Source organism: Anabrus simplex, chromosome 5, assembly GCF_040414725.1.
Source record: "Anabrus simplex isolate iqAnaSimp1 chromosome 5, ASM4041472v1, whole genome shotgun sequence".
NCBI classification, from domain to species: Eukaryota; Metazoa; Arthropoda; class Insecta; order Orthoptera; family Tettigoniidae; genus Anabrus; species Anabrus simplex.
The window spans coordinates 416756305-416775484 of NC_090269.1; the positions used below are offsets into that span (position 1 = coordinate 416756305).

At 36.5% G+C, this 19180-nt stretch overlaps 1 protein-coding gene across 1 annotated transcript in view; it reads right to left on the minus strand.

Annotated features, from left to right (window-relative positions):
* LOC136874584 (uncharacterized) overlaps positions 1 to 19180 on the minus strand; it is a 249392-nt gene that overhangs the window by 15893 nt on the left and 214319 nt on the right. Inside the window, exon 6 of the mRNA XM_067148220.2 lies at positions 13303 to 13498. Within this exon, the coding sequence (XP_067004321.2) occupies positions 13303 to 13498 (196 nt within the window). The remainder of the gene's footprint in view (positions 1 to 13302; positions 13499 to 19180) is intronic.

Sequence of the window (19180 nt, forward strand, 5' to 3'; positions counted from 1 at the left end):
TTTGCTAAGGAGCATCTTAGCAAAGACATGAACAGGTGGAAGACTGTAATTTTCTGTGATGAATCGAAATACGTTTCTGGCTCAGATGAGCGCATCATAGTTTGGAAACAGCCCAATAAAGAGTTTGAAGAAAGAAATATGATAGCAACGGTGGAACATCGAGGGGGGCATGTTATGGTTTGGGGCTGTATGTCGGCTCAAGGAGTAGGTGAGCTAGATTTTGTAGACAGAAAAATGGACCACCACCAGTATCTTCAGATTTTTAAAAACAATCTGAAGAAAAGTGCAGAAAATATGAGAGATGGGGACTGTTTTAAATTTCATCAGGACAACGACCCGAAACATACAGCCTATAATGTACGGTTATGGTTGTTGTACAACTGTCCTACAGTTGTGAATTCTCCCCCACAAAGTCCTGACATTAACCCCACAGAGACTTTATGGGTTATACTGGAAAACAATGTCCGAAAACTTCCCATAAATTCCAAAGCTGATGTGAAGAGACGACTGCAAAAGGAGTGGGAAAAATAGTCCCATTCCACCACAAGAAAATTCACGGAGACCATGCCAAGACGTCCGACTGAAGTGCTACGCAGGAAGGGAAGACTCACAAAGTATTAATATTCCTACATGGACTTCGTCTTCATATTTTTGTTGTACTTGTATTTTTGTCTGAATATTTATGAACAGGCAATTTTGCATTATTGTAAATACATGCATAAGTTTCAAAATTTTTGCATATCATGAAATGAAGTGCATATTTATTTTTGGTGTCTGTAACTATTCATTCTGAAATAAGCAAAATTAAACTATACTGTATATGCGGTTGTTATGAATCTTTTTATGTTAAAAATAAAGGAACTCTGCCTGTCCGAAAAATGATGACGGTCACTGTAGATCAAATCTTGCATATAATGTTGCCCTACAAAACCAATGCGCAAGTTACCACAAAAGTCTAGAATCTTTAACTGAACAGCTCATAAAGCTGTAATAAGAGACCTTCAACTGCATTACTTAAAAATTACTGTGGTTGATGAATTCAAACAAAAAAAATCCTGGTAAGAGGTTGCTGTATTGTGAATGACTCCTGAGATTCATAAATTGACATTGAACTGAAGTTTTAAAAGTAATTTTCTTTGCACACAAGGCATGGTTTCACTTATCCGGCTATTCAAATTACAGTTCGTTTTGCAACTTTGTGCTACCAACAACAGCCATTGCTAGTGCTCCCTCCAGCATGAAGTTTCTGTGGAGAAACTTCCCTGGTGCATTGTACCATACATTTCCTCTTAGCCTACTATACTACTGACCTGGAGAAAAGAGACCTTTGAAAATACTGAATACAGTTTCTAAGGAAACATTGGGATCTAAAAACCCAATGTTACTATGGCCTACAAGCCTGGAATATTTCTTGAACATTCACTGACACATTGGAAGTTTGGTACAATGTACATCTGCTCAGGACAGTTTAAACAGAATATTAAAATAAGGGGACTATCCAGCAATTTATAGTATCATCCTCCTCCTTTCCCCTTATTCAGCTTCTGTCAGGTCGGGGCATTTATGGCACCGTTCCACCTTCCTCTCTCCTTCCATCATTCCTCTTCCATCATACCAGTATAGTTTGTAAAATACTGGAGAGTTTAATAGCAAAGTACATCAAAGGGATATGTGATGATAAAAATTGGTTCATGAGGAGCCAGTATGGATTTAGAAAGAAATTTTCTTGTGAGGCACAACTGGTGGGATTTCAGCAGGACATATCAGATCAGTTGGATTCAGGAGGCCAGTTAGATTGCATAGCCATAGATCTTTCCAAAGCCTTTGATAGAGTGGAACATGGAATATTATTAAAGAAATTGGAGGGAATGCGATTGGACGTAAGGGTTATACGTTGGATAAGAACATTTCTAAATTCAAGGGTTCAGAAATTTAAAGTAGGAAATAATATATCACAGGAAGAGGAAGTTTGGAAGGGCATTGTACAGGGTAGTATAATCAGTCCGTTGCTTTTCTTAATATACACAAATGATTTAGGGAACAATATAACATCAAAAATAAGATTGTATGCAGATGACATAATTGTTTATAGGGAAATAAATAACACTGAGGATTGTTCAGAATTACAAAGGGACCTTGAGAGTATCCAACAATGGGTTGAAGAAAATAATATGAAGGTTAATGGAAGCAAATCAACTGTTACAACATTTAAAAACAGGAGCTTTAAAACTGAATTTGAATATACTTTGGATGAGGTAGTTATTACAAGAGATGCCAAGTGCAAATACTTAGGTGTGTGAGATGTGAAAGTAATTTGCACTGGAAGGGTCATGTTTATGACATTGTCGGGAAAGCATACAGATCGTTACATGTCATAATGAGGCTACTTAAAGGATGCAACAAAGAATTAAAAGAGAAAAGTTACGTAAGTATGGTTCGTCCATTATTGGAATATGCAGGGAGTGTTTGGGATCCTCACCAAGAATACCGAATAAAAGAAATAGACAGTATGCAGAGGAAAGCAGCAAGATTTGTAACAGGGGATTTCAGGAGGAAAAGTAGTATATCAGAAATGTTAAAGGAACTTGGGTGGAAAACTTTAAGTAAGAGAAGGGAGAAAACTAGACTTATAGGATTATATAGAGACTATACAGGAGAAGAAGCATGGGGAGAAATCCGTGAGAGGCTTCAATTGGAAAATAATTATATCGGCAGAACTGACCACAAGTATAAAATTAGAAGGAATTTTAGCAGAAGCGGTTGGGGTAAATTTTCATTCATTGGGAAGGGCTTGAATGAGTGGAACAGTTTACCAGGGGTAGTGTTTGATCCTTTTCCAAAATCTGTACATACAAGAGAATAAACAGAAACAGAGAAAATAAATGAAATGTTAGAGGGCATTCGACCAGTGTAGGCTATTGTAAATAAAAAGTATGTGTGAAAAAAAATTAATTCCATCCCCTGGTCAATGGAGTTTGGGCAGCCAAAGTAGAGGACTGCCTGTAGAGGTGAAGTACAGTGGGGACTTCGAGGGGCCTGGGACCACCACGGTAGCTGTGAAGGCCCTTCAGAAACTCTGAAAATTGGTGGCAAAAGGGGCTCTGGTTAAGACGCAGCAGGTCGTTATGCTACTTAGGTTCCAAAATGGGTAAAATATAAATATGTAAATAAATGCAATGTAAATTTTAATCTTATACCAGTTGCATAGTATTATTTGAAGTAATTCCACATACTGTATATGAGTTGACTATGTTTGTAAGTATAGGAGATATCATAAGTAGAATTTTGTAAACAATATAAATTTATTAAGGATGAGCTGTTTGTTTGATAGAAAAAAATTGTTAGCATAAATTGTATATTATTGAATTCTAGAAACATTTTCTTCTTCTCTTGTTAATTTAAAATGTAGTGCTTGACAATAATGTATTTTAGTGTACCATTTGCCACCGAGGTAGACACCTCATTTGTAAATAAAGAGTTTTTGATTTGATTTGATTTTGTCCCAGACCAGGTTTCTTCTTCTTGCACTCCTCTTTATCAAATCGATCCACCTTGTTCTACTGTAGGTCTCCCTCTCGCTCTCTTTCTCTCGAACTGCGTCATTTGTTTTGGTATTCTTTCCTCCTCCATCCACTTTACAAGTCCAAATGATCTTAGTTTACTCTTATAAATCATCTCATATAGGTTTTTCATTCCGACCTTCTTTCTCACGTCTTTGTTTCTCAATCTGACTTTCCTATCGTATTTCTTCGGTACTTCATTTCGCTGGCCTGAATTCTACTCTCCTCCCTAACCTGTCACTGCCCAGGTCTCAGCCACATAAGTCAAGATGGGTGCATAATACATTTGGTACATTTTCTCTTTACACTTCACTTCCTCATTCCAGACAAGGTTTCTTACACTCTGGTAGAATGCACATTGCCCTGTTGCTGATCTCCTTGTCCAGCCTCATATTCTGCATTAATTCACTCCCTAGGCACTTGAAACTCAACAATTTCAAGGCTTTGATCACCAATTTTCACAATGTATTTCCCTTGTCCTTCTCCTCCAGGGACTTATTTCTCTGCGCTGATTTTCATGCCATACTTTTCAATTTTCTTGTTCAGTGCGTTAAGTTGTTCTTGTACTTCTTTGCTGTTTGTTCCCCAGACCAATCCTCTGCAAATAGTAATAACTTCATATCAATATTCCGATATGCTTCCTTAGTCTCCTTTACAATTTTGTCCGTAACTATTAGAAGCAAACGAGGTGATAGCACACTTCCTGTCTTAGTCCACTTTCATTTCTAAACAATGCTGTCTGTACGCTGCTGATACAGTTTTTGTACACTGCTTGCACCATTTCTACAGTCTGTGTACCTAGCTGCCATCGTTTCTCACACCTTCTCCCCAGGAACTCTATCGTATGTCTTTGTTAGATCTATGAATGTCATGGCCTGATCCTTTCTATATTTCCAATTCTTTTCCATTAATAGCCTCATGCTGAAAATTGGATCCACAGTAGATCTTCCACTTCTAAAGCCATACTGTTCCTCTTGCAATTATCCTTCTACCTTTCACTGAGCTTGATAGCTGCAGTTGCTTAAGAGCGGCCAGTATCCAGTATTCGGGAGATAGTGGGTTCAAACCCCACTGTCAGCAGCCCTGAAGATGGTTTTCTGTGGTTTCCCATTTTTACACAAGGCAAATGCTGGGGGCTGTACCTTAATTAAGGCCACGGCCTCTTCCTTCCCACTCCTAGCCCTTTCCTGTCCCATCGTCGCCATAAGACCTATCTGTGTCAGTGTGACGTAAATAACAACTAGTACTTGTACTTCTACCTTCTCATTCTTCTATCTAATATTCTTTCCACTATTTTTGATGATGATGATGCTTGTTGTTTTAAGGGGCCTAACATCGAAGGTCATCGGCCCCTCCACAATTTTTACCACTTGTGATAAGATTCTTCTATAGTTATCACAGTTTATTTTGTCCCCCTTCTTAAGGACTGGTATTATTATCAACTCTCCACCTTCCTGTTTCATCAGCTTTATATAAACTCTTTCTTTCCTAGTACATATAATTCCATTCAGCATTTCCTTATTACCAGCTCCATCTTTTGTGTAAATTCTTCCCAACTTTTCTTCTAGTATCAATTTCTTACATTTCCTTTTATTATTACGAATATACTCCCTATTGCTTTCTTCTTTTCTTTTTAATGTCTATTCCATTTCATTCCATTCTCACCATACGTTCTTCTTTTTTTTTTACTGCTTCTTTCACCTTCTCATTCCACCAGTGTCTCCTTTCCTTTCACTCCTGTTGACGTTCCACAGGCACACTCTGCCCCACTTACAAATGCCCTTTTGAAGTTGGACCATTCATCTTCCACATATCCTACTTCAGTAACTGGAATTTGTTGTTTAAGTCTCTTTAGAAATCGTTCCTGATGATTCTTATTTTTTAATTTCCACACTTTATTTTACTCTCTCTCTCTTATCTCCTTTAATTTTTCCCACTCATTTTTGCTACCACAACTCTATAATCTCCATAGAATGATTCTCCTGATGAAGCTGTTACATCCATTAACTGTCATCGATTTGTCCTTTCCACTGAATGAAATGAAATGGTGTATGGCTTTTACTGCCAGGAGTGTCCGAGGACAAGTTCGGCTCGCCAGATGAAGTTCTTCTGATTTGACTCCTGTAGGCGACCTGCATGTCGGAATGAGGATGAAATGATGATGAAGACGACACAAACACCCAGCCCCCATGCCAGCAAATTTAACCAATTAAGGTTAAAATTCCTGACCCGGCCGGGAATCGAACCCGGGACCCCTGTGACCGAAGGCCAGCACACTAACCATTTAGCCATGGAGCCGGACGTCCTTCCGATTAGAAATTAATCAATTACTGATTTTATTCTTGTCACCCCAACCATATCTTGTAATTTTCCTGCTGTTTTTCTTCTCAAACCAGGTGTTGCCCACAATCATTCCATTCCTGCCACAAAACTCAACTAGTTTCTCTCCTCCTACATTCCTTTTCCTATATCCATATGGTTGGATTACTTCTTCCTTTCCTTGGCCTTCATTTCCCACCAGTGCATTTAAGTCGTCCATTGTAATCACTTAAACATCAGTTTCTCCAGTAATTCATCAATATCCTCCTCTTTATTCCCTGTCTGTGGTGCAAACATTTCGTTCCTCATTCCCAGTCTAATTTTCATTCAATTGTTGCTGATGTACTCTACCATATCCACATAATCCTCCAGCTGTTTGGAAATTATCAGGCCCACTCTATTTTTTGCCTCTCGGCAACCACTCCAGTGTACCCATCCTTTCCTTTCCCATTCCATTTAACTTTACTCAACCCCATCATTTCTATACTCTCTTTCTCCATAAAATCCACCAGTATTTTCCGGGTCAAGAAACAATATACTGCATCTCGCGGGAAGTGCCACAGCAGTTATGATGCAATATATTGCGTGTCAAACTACTGAATGTCATATTTTTGTTTCTCTATGTCTTTGAGCAATGATTCAAAAACATACGCTATCTGCCATCTATTGGTTATGTTACTGAAGCTTGCACTTGTTCATATCCTCAAGGGAAGTTCCGTAAACTTAGTTTCTGTATCTGAATGTCTACAGCTTTTGAGAATCTAATGCTAGCTGACAAACATATATTTTCTTGGCTCATGCTCTAATCATTATAAATGAATTCTACAGTTCTTTCATTTCAATGATAACAGTTCCCTACCTCAAAATGATATAATCAGCCCCCCCCCCCCCAAAAGAGCACCGAAGGACCATATACTAGCCGTGTTTTTAAGTAAGTGCCATTTGAAAATAACTACACAACGAAAGACAATTTTCAAACACCACATTTATTTGCAGATTCTACATACTTTGCTCTATTTTTCAACACAGCTGCCAAATTTGTTTAAACACTTATCATACCTTACAACTAAGTTTTGAATACCCTCTTCATAGAAACTTGCCGCCTGCTCCAATAACCAAGAGTTCTTGATCTTGAGCTGGGACAGAGTCTGTTTGGCTTTCACCTTTACAGGCGAATGTATGCGTTTTCATTCCATGCTCTGTTGCTTTGATTCGGGAGTGATATGCGAAACCCATGTTTCATCTCCCGTTACGATCTGACTCAACATGTCGTCACCTTCTTCGGCATAAAGAGTCAAAAATGTCATCGAACACTCAAATCCTAACGGAGAACCAAAAAAAACAAAAGATTTGACAGACTCTATTCCCAATTAAGTATTTAATTTATTTTCCACCTAGTCAATACAATGATTGCTTAAGGCAATTTTTAATGGTCAAAAGTGGTACATATTTCGTATATTATCAACATCTTCAGCCACATAAAACACTGTTTAGATGAAAAATATATAAAATTGACAAAGTAATGCTTTAGAGGAAGTGTCCTTAAAATTAAATTAAAGCATTACTTTGTCAATTTTATATATTTTTCATCTAAACAGTGTTATGTGGCTGAAGATGTTGATAATATACGAAACATGTACCACTTTTGACCATTAAAAATTGCCTTAAGCAATCACTGTATCGACTAGGTGGAAAATAAATTAAATACTTAATTGTGAATCTATTGAAGTGCGATACGGACCATGAAGCTGATTTTATGTAAGACTCTATTCCGGCACAAGATCAAGATCTTTTAGTTATCAGAGCAGGCGGCAAGTTTCTACGAAGAGGATATTCAAAACTTAGTCTGAAAATGCTAGTTGCTTTACGTCGCACCGACTCAGATAGGTCTTATGGCGACGGTGGGACAGGGAAGGGCTAGGAGTGGGAAGGAAGCGGCCGTGGCCTTAATTAAGGTACAGCCCCAGCATTTGCCTGGTGTGAAAATGGGAAACCACGGAAAACCATTTTCAGGGCTGCCGACAGTGGGGTTCGAACCTACTATCTCCCGAATACTGGATACTGGCCGCAATCAAAACTTAGTTGTAAGGTATGATAAGTGTTTAAACAAACTTGAGAGCTTTGTTGAAAAATAGAGTAAAGTATGTAGAATCTGCAAATAAATGTGGTGTTTGAAAATAGTCTTTCGTTGTATAGTTATTTTCAAACGGCCCTTACTTAAAAAAACACGCCTCGTATTACTACAAAAAGTGTAACAACATTTGTGTCCACCACCACATTTTGTGAAAGAACAAGGAAATAACATTATTAATCATAAAGATTGTGTGATTTTGTGATTTTTCACTTTTTTTCATGTAGGACTTGGCCATTTTTAAAAATATAATGTATAATGTGTCTCTAAATTAACTTATAATGGGGTTTTTTTATGAGTGTGCAAAAGGTCTGACTCGTTGGCTGAATGGTCAGCGTACTGGCCTTCGGTTCAGAGGGTCCCGGGTTCGATTCCCGGCTGGGTTGGGGATTTTAATCGCTTCTGATTAATTCTTTTGGTTTGGGGACTGGGTTTATTTGTCTGTCCCAACATTCTCCTCATCATATTCAGACAACATACCACACTACCAACCACCACGGAAACACACAATAGTGATTACATCCCATCATAAAGGGTTGACATCAGGAAGGGCATCCGGCCGCAAAACAGGGCTAAATCCACATGTGTGACGCAGTTCGCACCCGCGACCCCACAGGTGTGAGAAAAAGTTGTAGCCAAAGAAGATTTATGAGTGAGCAAAAACCTAAATTATAGGGTATGAAAATGCTTCAAAAATCTGACCCTCAAAGGATTAGTGATATGTGAACAAATTACTTTTTAAAGATTCAATGTTATTGGCCTACGTAAAACAAACTCCCAGTTATACAAAAGAACACTGTGAATTATGTTAACAGCAGAAGATAAAATCGATCAAGAAAAATAGGATTCTGTTAACAAATAAACCTTTCTCTCAATGATCAAATAAAGTGGTCGGACCACTTCAAAATGGCGGCAGTGAGTATGTGATATATTAAGTGAAGTGACGAAAAAACAAATTTATGTGAGTAATATCCACAATTCTTCAGGAATATACTGCAGATCAGTAACATCAATAACTCAGGAAACCATTAAAACAAAATCTAATTAGCACTCAAACAGCTACAACTAAATAAATAAGATAAACAACATCATGGTGTTCGTGTGCTCCCCGTGTGGCAAGAAAATAAAAAACAATCAACAGGCTGTAGGCTGTGATGGTAAATGCGAACGTTGGTTCCACGTAACATGTGTAAAAATGAACAAAGAAACTCTCCAAAACTTCCGTAAGGAAGAACAATTCCAATGGTCGTGTAAACGTGAAGACTGCATTGCACAACCTAACATAAATGAGGTTATGGCGAACTTCTCCAAACAACTGGAAGAGTCCCTCAAAGTACTAACAGAAGAAAACAAAGAATTACGGAAATTAGCGACCTTTCTTTCTGAAAAATATGATGACCTCAAGAAAGAACTAGACACTCTGAGGAAAGATAAGAAAAATGCGGAAATTGCGACAACGGCAGCCGTGAACGAGCTAGAAGACTTGAAGCAGTATCAACGCAAAAACAATTTACTAGTGTATGGAGTTCCTGCTGAAAAGGATGAAAAAGTGTTCCAGAAAGTAACTGAAGTTGGCAAGGCGCTGGGAGTCGATATAAAGCCCGAAGATATTGACGCTGCACACAGACTTCCATCCACGAAACCTGGACCACAACCTATCATCGTGAAGTTTGTTAATCGATGGAAGAAAGAAGAAATCCTCAGTAGCAGACGACAAAAAAAGACACTAAAAACGAACGAAATCGGATATAGCTCGGTAAATAACATCTATATCAACGAGCACTTAACGCCTAGGAATGAGACCCTCGCCAAAAAATGCCGCGAGCTACGGCAACAGGGGAAAATATTTGGCACATGGGTCAGGGACTGTAAAGTGTATATCCGTAAGTTCCAGGACGGTCCTTCGAGGCTAGTGGCAAACCCTGAAGTTCTGCATGAACTTGCTCACTCCAGCTGATCTGGAAACAATGAGGTAACCTTTCCTTGTGTTGTGCCCGCTTCAATTACAAGCTTTCTTTACTTAATTTCAAATTTTTGTCCTTACATAACCAAACCTGGATCCTGAAAACAAATTTCTTGAAGTACACGAATTTAAATGTGAAACCCTCTATAATTATATTAAAGATAGAGTTTCAGAAAGTAGATCATGTGAATTGAAAGGCCTACACATAAATGCACAAAGCATGAAAAATAAATTTGATAATATACAAATTATCTTAGATCAGATTAAAGAAGTAGATATTCTTGCAATCTCTGAAAATTGGTTAACCAACAAACTAACCCACGCTTTTGAAATAAAAAACTACACTTCTCATCATGTGGTAAGAGAGCAGATAGGTGGGGGTGTTTCGCTTTATGTTTCAAACAAATGGAAAAGCAATGTCATAAATGAAATAAATAAATCTCATAGCATACTGCAAGTCATGATTACAAAAGGAAATCAAAGATATGAAATCATTACCATTTATAACCCACAGGATAGTAACTCTCCAAGTTTTTTGTTTGATCTAGAAAATATCCTAAATAGCAGTTCAGGGCATACTTCAATAATACTTGGAGATACAAATATAGACTTGCTTTCTACCTCCAGAAACAGATCTTTGTATGACAATTTAATAACAACTTACGGCTATATAACATGTAATAACAAATACCCAACTAGAGTAACAAAAACAACCTCCACATTAATTGATCACATACTTGTCACAAATAGTAGTAAAAAATGTCATGTATTCAATATAACAAATAACTTAAGTGATCACTACCTACTGGTATGTGAAATTTCTAGTGAAAAATCAGTTCCAGCAGTACCAATAATCAAAGATAGTGGTAAGCAATTTGTAAATTACAACAAATTAAATCAGTATATCCTACAAAATAAATTTAAATGTGAGGAAATGGATATAAACACTTATTATAATAAATTTATTGAGTATATCAGCACAGGAATTGAAACCAGCTCAATTTCAATAAAAAGAAAGAACCCCAAAGACATTCCCCTAAAACCTTGGGTTACCCAAGAATTACTAACACTGATTCACATCAAAGACTCACTGTTTTCAAAAACTAAAGTAAAAAACCCCTCTGCAGAAGTAATTGAAGAATACAAAAGAATCAGTAATAAAATAACCAAATTGAAGAGAGAGTTACAAAAAAGGTATTATGAACACAGATTACAGAATTGCAAAAACCAAAAAGAAACATGGTATGTAGTCAATGAAGTGTTAAATAGGAAGCTTGGACATAAACATGAAATCAGCCATCTGGTGGTAAATGATGTCAGCATTACAAACACAGAGGACATATGCAATAACCTAAATGAACTATACGTTAATGTAGCTGAAAATATAAGAAAAGGTTTTCCTGAAGACGAGCAAGTTCATGGCAGCACAACAGCTGAAAGTCAAACTAATAGTATTTTCATGTCTCCTACTGATGAATGTGAAGTGCTCAAAATTATCACTTCTCTAAAAAATAAAAATAATTTAACTGAAGATAAAATAACCAATGTCATATTAAAAACCTGTGTTGAAAGTTTAGTACCATATATTGTGGAAATTATTAACCGTTCAATTCTCAGTGGAGAAATACCCCAATTACTCAAATGTGCCAGAATTGTACCTATCTTTAAATCAGGAGATAACACAGATCCATCCAATTACAGACCAATTAGTATATTATCTGCAATTGGAAAACTCATAGAAATGGTAGTAAAAATTAGATTGGTAAATTTTCTGTGTAAAACTAATTACTTCTCCAATAATCAATATGGGTTTCTCCCAAATAGAGGAACTGATAATGCTGTATTTGATACAGTAATAGATGTTCAAAAGACCTTAGATGAAAATAAATTAGCAGCAGGGCTACTCATAGATCTTAAAAAAGCATTTGACCTGGTTGACCACAAAATACTTCTGAACAAGTTAAAATTAGCAGGAATTAGAGGTTTAGCACACAAATGGTTCCAAAATTATTTATCAAATCGAACACAATATGTGATGATTAACGATACTAAAAGTTTTAAGCAGCAGACAAAAACGGGAATACCGCAGGGCTCAGTACTAGGTCCAATTCTATTTCTGATTTATATTAATGACATACAATCTCTAACACTAAAGGGGAAATGTAAAGTATTTGCTGATGATATCTTAATAACTTACAAAGGACTATGTGAAACACGAATTATGGAAGACATAAATTGTGACTTGGACAAGTTATCGGAATGGGCTTTATCTAAAAAAATGATCATAAATGTGACTAAAACAAAATACCTAATCTTTCATAAAACAGCCCATAAGATAACAGCGGCTAACACTGTTAACCTAAAGGACCAAGTAATAGAGCGAGTCAACTCAGCTAAGTATCTTGGTATAATATTAGACTCAACACTTTCCTGGAAAAGCCATATTGATTATGTAATCAGCAAAATTACCCCTTTGATAGGAATAATGCACAGATTAAGATACAGTAATTTTTCTCATCAACAATTGAAGTGTATATATTATGCAATAATCCACCCACATCTAACATACGCAAGCTTTATTTGGGGAAGATGTAGGAAAGATTACATTAATAATTTGGAAATCCTACAAAAAAGAGCCATCAAAATCATGTATGGATTCCCCTTCCTCAAACCATCACATGAAGTTTTTTCAGAGTCAAATATTCTGCCATTCCATAAACAAATTGCATTTTCATCAGCAGTCTTTATGTATAAGCTAGACAGGAAGTTAACCCATTCTACTGTTAACTTCTCCCACTTTAGTGAAGTTCATGGATATGAAACTAGAGGATCATTAAGGATATATCCCTCTCATTCTAATTCAGTAAAGTACGGAGTGAAAGGCATAGAATCATCAATGTTTAGGGAATATAATGTGTTGCCTCCTGTTATAAAGAACTCTAAATCGATTATATGTTTTAAGAAAAAACTGAAGGAATATTACTCTTTTACAGATATCTTAATATAATCTCTATATAACTTGCTTTAATTAATACAATAATATATATATTGTCCATATTTAGTATATTACAGCCATGCAATATCTGAATATACTTCTGAAAAATTATGATCCTAACATGTAAAAAGAAAGAAAGAAAAAAGTACTTGTCACTTTACAGAAAAGCCATTGTATATGAAATGTAATTATTGTGTTGCCTTAAAAAAGTATGTACTGTATTGTCCCTATCACGAGCCAGAGGCTCATGGGACCTTTTATCACCAATAAATAAATAAATAAATAAATAAATACTACTTGCTGGAACTAGAAAGATCAGATATCAAGAATGTACCTGGTCAAAGTTCCTTCTCTGTCCACATGCCACAGGTGTTTCAGAGATCGTATTGTTGCCATATTCTCAGGATCTAATGGAGGTTTATGTTTAGGAGGTGTACTGTGCTCAATATCACACTTCACATTTTTGGTGCACAGTTTGATGGGGCCAGCTGGGTGAAAAAATCTGTAGTAGAGAAGCATACTCGTCACTCCTGTGGAGAAAAAGACAACAGCATTTCATTTCTATCTAACAGAGTGTTTCACAAAATACAAAGCATATTTGTATTCTAGCTGAACTCAAAACAGTATAGTGATAATTTATTATTATTATTAAGTCATAGGCATAAATCAGCAGGTTGAGGCAATATTGTAACATGATATCTTATGCTGCTGATTCAGCTGTAATGATAAACAGAACAGAAATACAGAAGGTATGTTATAGAACAGCAAATTCCACTAACAAAAGTGAGGAGCTCAAAGAATACTGAATGCTATGTAAGAGTAAGTAGACCATTTCAAGTAAATATTCTTAGTACAGAAGTGGAACATGGATTTATCTTGATTTCTTATTCACAACTCGGAGGTTGTTTGTTTGTTGTATGGTCTTTAGTGCTGGGAATCTTCAAGGGCATGTTCAGTTCACCTGGTGCAGGTCTCTCTAGTCGACGACCTACATATCTGGATGTGAGATGATGATGATGATGTATGAAGAGGTGAAATATCCATGAAAGGAGCAATAATAATTATAAGTACAAACAGGTTGGAACTAATTATTAAGAGAGAGTGATGATGATGATGATGACATACCTGCCAACTTTTACGGTTTATCCGTGAAATTTACAAAAATTGCAGCATTTTACGGTTTTACGGATGGACGGTGTCATTTAACAACTTCATGCACAAAAATTTGAAACGTTAACATTCGATAATCGCTCCACTTCCGCACAATTGATTGTTTGTGTGGGTCGAAGCATGGCTGGTTTTGGTCAAAGGCAAGTCCACGATAGTTGATAACTCATTCTTTGATATGATTGGTATTTTTAACCGTGAGATGTTTGTGTCATTACTGGAATTGAATTTAAAGCCGGGAAAACAGTTCTTCCGTGTGAATCTTAGGTGTCGACAGGCTCTGTTTCACTCCGTTCGCTTGTTGTGACTTAACCTATATTCTTTGACCACGAGAGTGTTGTTGTTTGTTCACGAAGTTGGCGCTCCTTCAATGTTTTGGCCTTAAGGTTATGACATATTTTAATGAAGTGTTCTAGTTTTTCTGTTATAACTTCGTGCTTTGTAGCTTCCTGTATTCTTTGGACTAATTACATTTGTTCCACTGACTGGGTATACTGCTATTAGCGAAGCCCATTAAGTTATAAAGAAGAAGAATTACATTCGTTCCACGTGTGTGCATGTTTTTTACCATGTGCATATTCTTTGTTTACAAGGTTGGTGTCGTGTTTATTTAATGGTTTAAGACTGTGTGTGCTATGACATGTTTTAATGAAATGTTTGACTGCCTTGAGTGTTTATGTTATAATTTTCTACGACATTCAGTGATCCAGGTTTTTTTTTATGTTTCAATACATATAGAGACATTTGTTCTTGCACATTTTCATACGCTATATTCCTATTGTAGATTATCATGAATAAATTCAACAAGAAACAGTATTTCCAGACATTTAAAGAATCATATTCTGTTGATTTTCCGTGCATACTAAAATCAAGAAAGGGAGAAAAATTTGCCTTTTGCACGGTATGTGGGTGTGATATTAATATTGCACAGGGTTGAAGAAATGATTTAAGTAATCACGTGAAGTGCAGTAAACACGTACGTTACCTTAAATCGAAGGAAGATAACACGAAAATCAACACCATTTTTGCCAAGTTTGGAAATGTTGACAGTGACGTAATTAGGGTTGAGTATCTGTTTACTTCCTTTTTGGTGGAACATAATGTGCCCTTAAGTGTGACTGATTATGCTGGTGCTTTAAGAAGATGTTTCCCACATGAAGTTGCAAAAAAATATAGCTGTGATCGCATGAAAATGGTATGCATTGTAAATAAAATGGCAAAAAATGCATCATCTGAAGTTGTTAAGTGCCCTCAGAATGGACCATTTTCTTTGGCAATGGATGGAAGCAGTGATACGAATGCCAAGTTGTATCCTATTGTTGTTACATTCTACGATATTCTGTGAGAAAAAGTAGTGAGCACTGTGCTATCCATACCAGCATTAGAGGGGGACTCAACAGGGTGAAACATAGGTAACCTGATGTTATCACAGCTGAATTCTCGTAACATACCACTTGAAAACTGTGTAGCTTTTTGCTCCGACAAAGCTCCTGTTATGACAGCACACAAAAATGGGGTTTCAGCAGTTCTGAAGGAAGTTCAACCAGGTATTGCCATCATAGGTTGCATTAGCAGCTGAAAAAGGTGCTGGAAGATTAGAATTTAAAGTGGATGAGATCCTTGTTGATATATTTTATTTCTTAGAGGAGTGTCAAAAAAAAAAGAAGAAAAAAAAAAAGAACACCTTCAGAATTTTCAGAACGTGCACAATAAAGAGGCAAAGAAAATTCTGAAGCATGTATGTACTAGGTGGTTATCTTTAGGCAGATGTTTGGATAGACTACTAGACCAGTGGGATCCACTTTTTTCTTCCATCCTTCAAGGAGGAAGTAATATTATGTACCTAAAACATTTCCACAAGCTTGACATCTTTCAGAATACATAGAGTTGAACAAAGTGGATCCAAAGAGTATCAGAAGAAGGGAATTCTTGATTTTGCTACTACACATGCCCCTAAAAGAATAGCACATTCTTCCAAACGTGACAAACCCATCCTAAAAGCTACGACTTCTGCTATAATATGTGAGGAAAAATTGTTTAAGTTCCTATCCTCAAACTTGAACAGGGCCTTTTGCACTTTCCTTCATGTGACTATTCCCGCATTTGACAATTTCAATGTTGCCCTTAAGACTTCTTACCCAAATGTTCACTTTTTATTAGAACTTCTACTGGATTTGCTAAAGCAGTTATTCACCAAATTTGTTAAGCCCAAAATTGTCAAAAGCTCCTCGCTGCTTGAACTTGAGTACAACTTGATTCAAAATCAAACAAGTGATGATGAGTTAGTTATTGACATTCAGACTTCATACATAGTGAATGATCTCCAGGATGCAGAAAAATCCCTTTCCTTTTCATCAGTGAGAAACTACTTTTGCACTGCCTGTGACTACATCATCAACAAGTTTCCACTTTAGGATGATGTGTTAAAGCATGCTCAAGTTGCTAGGTTAGACAAAATTGAAGATGCACAGTTTTCTTCCATTAGTTTTTTTCTTGGAAAAGTTTCCTATCATGTTATGCAAGGAAGAGAATGAAACTACAGATGAGGTGGTGAATGAGCTTCAGAGGCAGTCACAGCTCTTCAGGTAGATGACAATTTAGTTGCAAATCAATATGCTTTGAGTGATTCCAGTTGGGCACAAATATCAAGAATTCGTAGAGCCCATGGACTTCTTAAGTATAACTGAATTTCTTGAGTAATGCTCTCTATTCTCACCATACCCCATAGCAATGCAGAATGTGAATGTGTTTCTAGCCTTGTGAAGAAAAAATAGAACAGATCAGATCATCCATGTCCTACGAATCTCTGGAGTCTATTCCTATTTTGAAGACCAGCAGTTCTGGTCCCTGTTATTACAAAACATTTTCCCAAGACTTCTTGCAGGAAGCTAAAAAGGCCACAACTATGACTTTAAAGTCAAACTAGCGTGTGATTTGCAGTGTGTTTTATATTATTTCTTGGCTGTTATGTTAAACAAGTTTTAATGTGTAAAGCCTTTTTGAATTATCGCATATCTGCTTAATTTATCAAGAAAGTCCTGTTATGTATGCTCCAAACTAATATTCACCATGCCTGCTGCTGTTTAATATGGATTTCTTTTTGATTGTTATGTTCATCTACAAATTATTGGCCTATGATGTAAGTAGATATGATTTCATGGAAGTATCCTGTTTAAAGCAAGACTTATTGTATTTTGTAGCCCAGAAGTATTTTTATTTTCATCAAGCCGGGGTATTACATGTTATAAATTTCATGATTGGTTTGTATTGAAATGTATATTAGTTTTAAAATGTTACAAAAGTTTATTAGGATCAACCTATTCAATACAGTTGGGTTCTTAAAAATAAGATTTACATCTTGTTATACTAATTTGACGGGACATGTTTCGCCCATTATATGGGCATCATCAGCCGAACTCTCATGCTTAAAGGATAAAGATCAGGATCCTGATTGCTTTAGTCAAAATGTTACATAGAGAAATGTGAGTATTATAAAAATATGTGAAATTGTTGTGAGTTCTTAAATGACAATTTACACAATTAAAACTTGTTTAAAAATGTCTGCAAGAAAAACAAATAATGTTGGTGCAATTTTACAGTGATGATTTAAAACATTTTATAAAAATAGTCAACTAGTCCACATTTACATAAATAATGAGAAAGTCTATGGCTAAAGTTGAGGTCTTGGGTTACAGTATCAAAGTAAGGGTGGAATCTAGTCAAAGGCAACCCAATTTGAAGTTGTGGAAAAGGTCAAAATGAACCTTAAGTAGCTTAATTATTTAAGATGACATTGAAACTTTCTTGTTGGAAGCTCGTAGTGTTAACATATAGTATGACGCTGTGTGCGTGATAGAGCTGTTGGAACCATTAAACTCGTAATTAATGAAGCGAGTCCATAGTTTTCTTATTTTTGTTGAAGAAGTAGGGCCTAACGAAAGATTCACAACTGAGTGTTGCCGTGAAAGCCAAGACAGTGATCACTCAGCCAAAGAGCTGGACATTATTTTCAGAAGAAGCCATTCATATGAAAGTGTTCACATGGTCTGACCTCTCATCATGATCCTCCTCCTTTCCCCTGCTGGGTCGGGGCATTCATGGCACTTCTCCACCTTCCTCTCCCCTTCCACCATTCCTCTTCCATCATGTTGTCTCAGTCCAGGTTTCTTTGTCAATCCGCCTTGTTCTAGGTCTCCCTATCGCTTTCTTTCTGTCAAACTTCATCATCTGTTTTGGTATTCTTTCCTCCTCCATCTTCTTTACATGTCCAAACAAACTCAGTTTACTCCTATCAATTCTTTTTACTCTACAAGAGAACTTTTTAATGTCATAATTCTGTGTAATGATTTCAAGTTTCAATATCAACATTCATGTAATTAAGTTTAAATGTTTCCTAGATTATGAGAAATTTTACTTGTGATGTTTATTCGCTGAAGAACAGAATGGTAGTTCCCGAAACGTATGAACATTGAATAATGAATTACTGAAGGACAATGAATATTGACAGGGTGGACCTAACAACAACACCTTCTGTTATTCTATGAGATTATCAATACGGATCAATTTGTGAACCAATATGGTTAAATTTGTTGATACTGATGATCTGTCCATTGGATGGAGAAGTTCATCATCGGTATTATTTGACAGGAGTACACCAACGCCAGGTTTCACCCTCTTCCTACCCCATCGTCGTCATCATCATCATCATATTGATCTCGCACTACACAACATGTAACATGCAGTCATCACACTAAACATACAAACACATACACGAGTAACTAACTACATGACCAGCACTGCCACCCCACCAAAGCAAAAATCCACTAACATCATCACATAACTCTGCTATTACGGTAACTATTTTGCTCCTTCTTATTAGCAGAAGATTCAAAATGTGGTAAATAACAATTTACAGTATTTGCTTGACTTTAAATACTACAAGCACTGTTATGCCACTGTAAAGTTTCTGATTTCATTCGTAATGTGTTCTTTCAGTTCCTCCAATGTGTGAGGATTTGTTCAATACAGTTTTTCTTTCAGTTTAC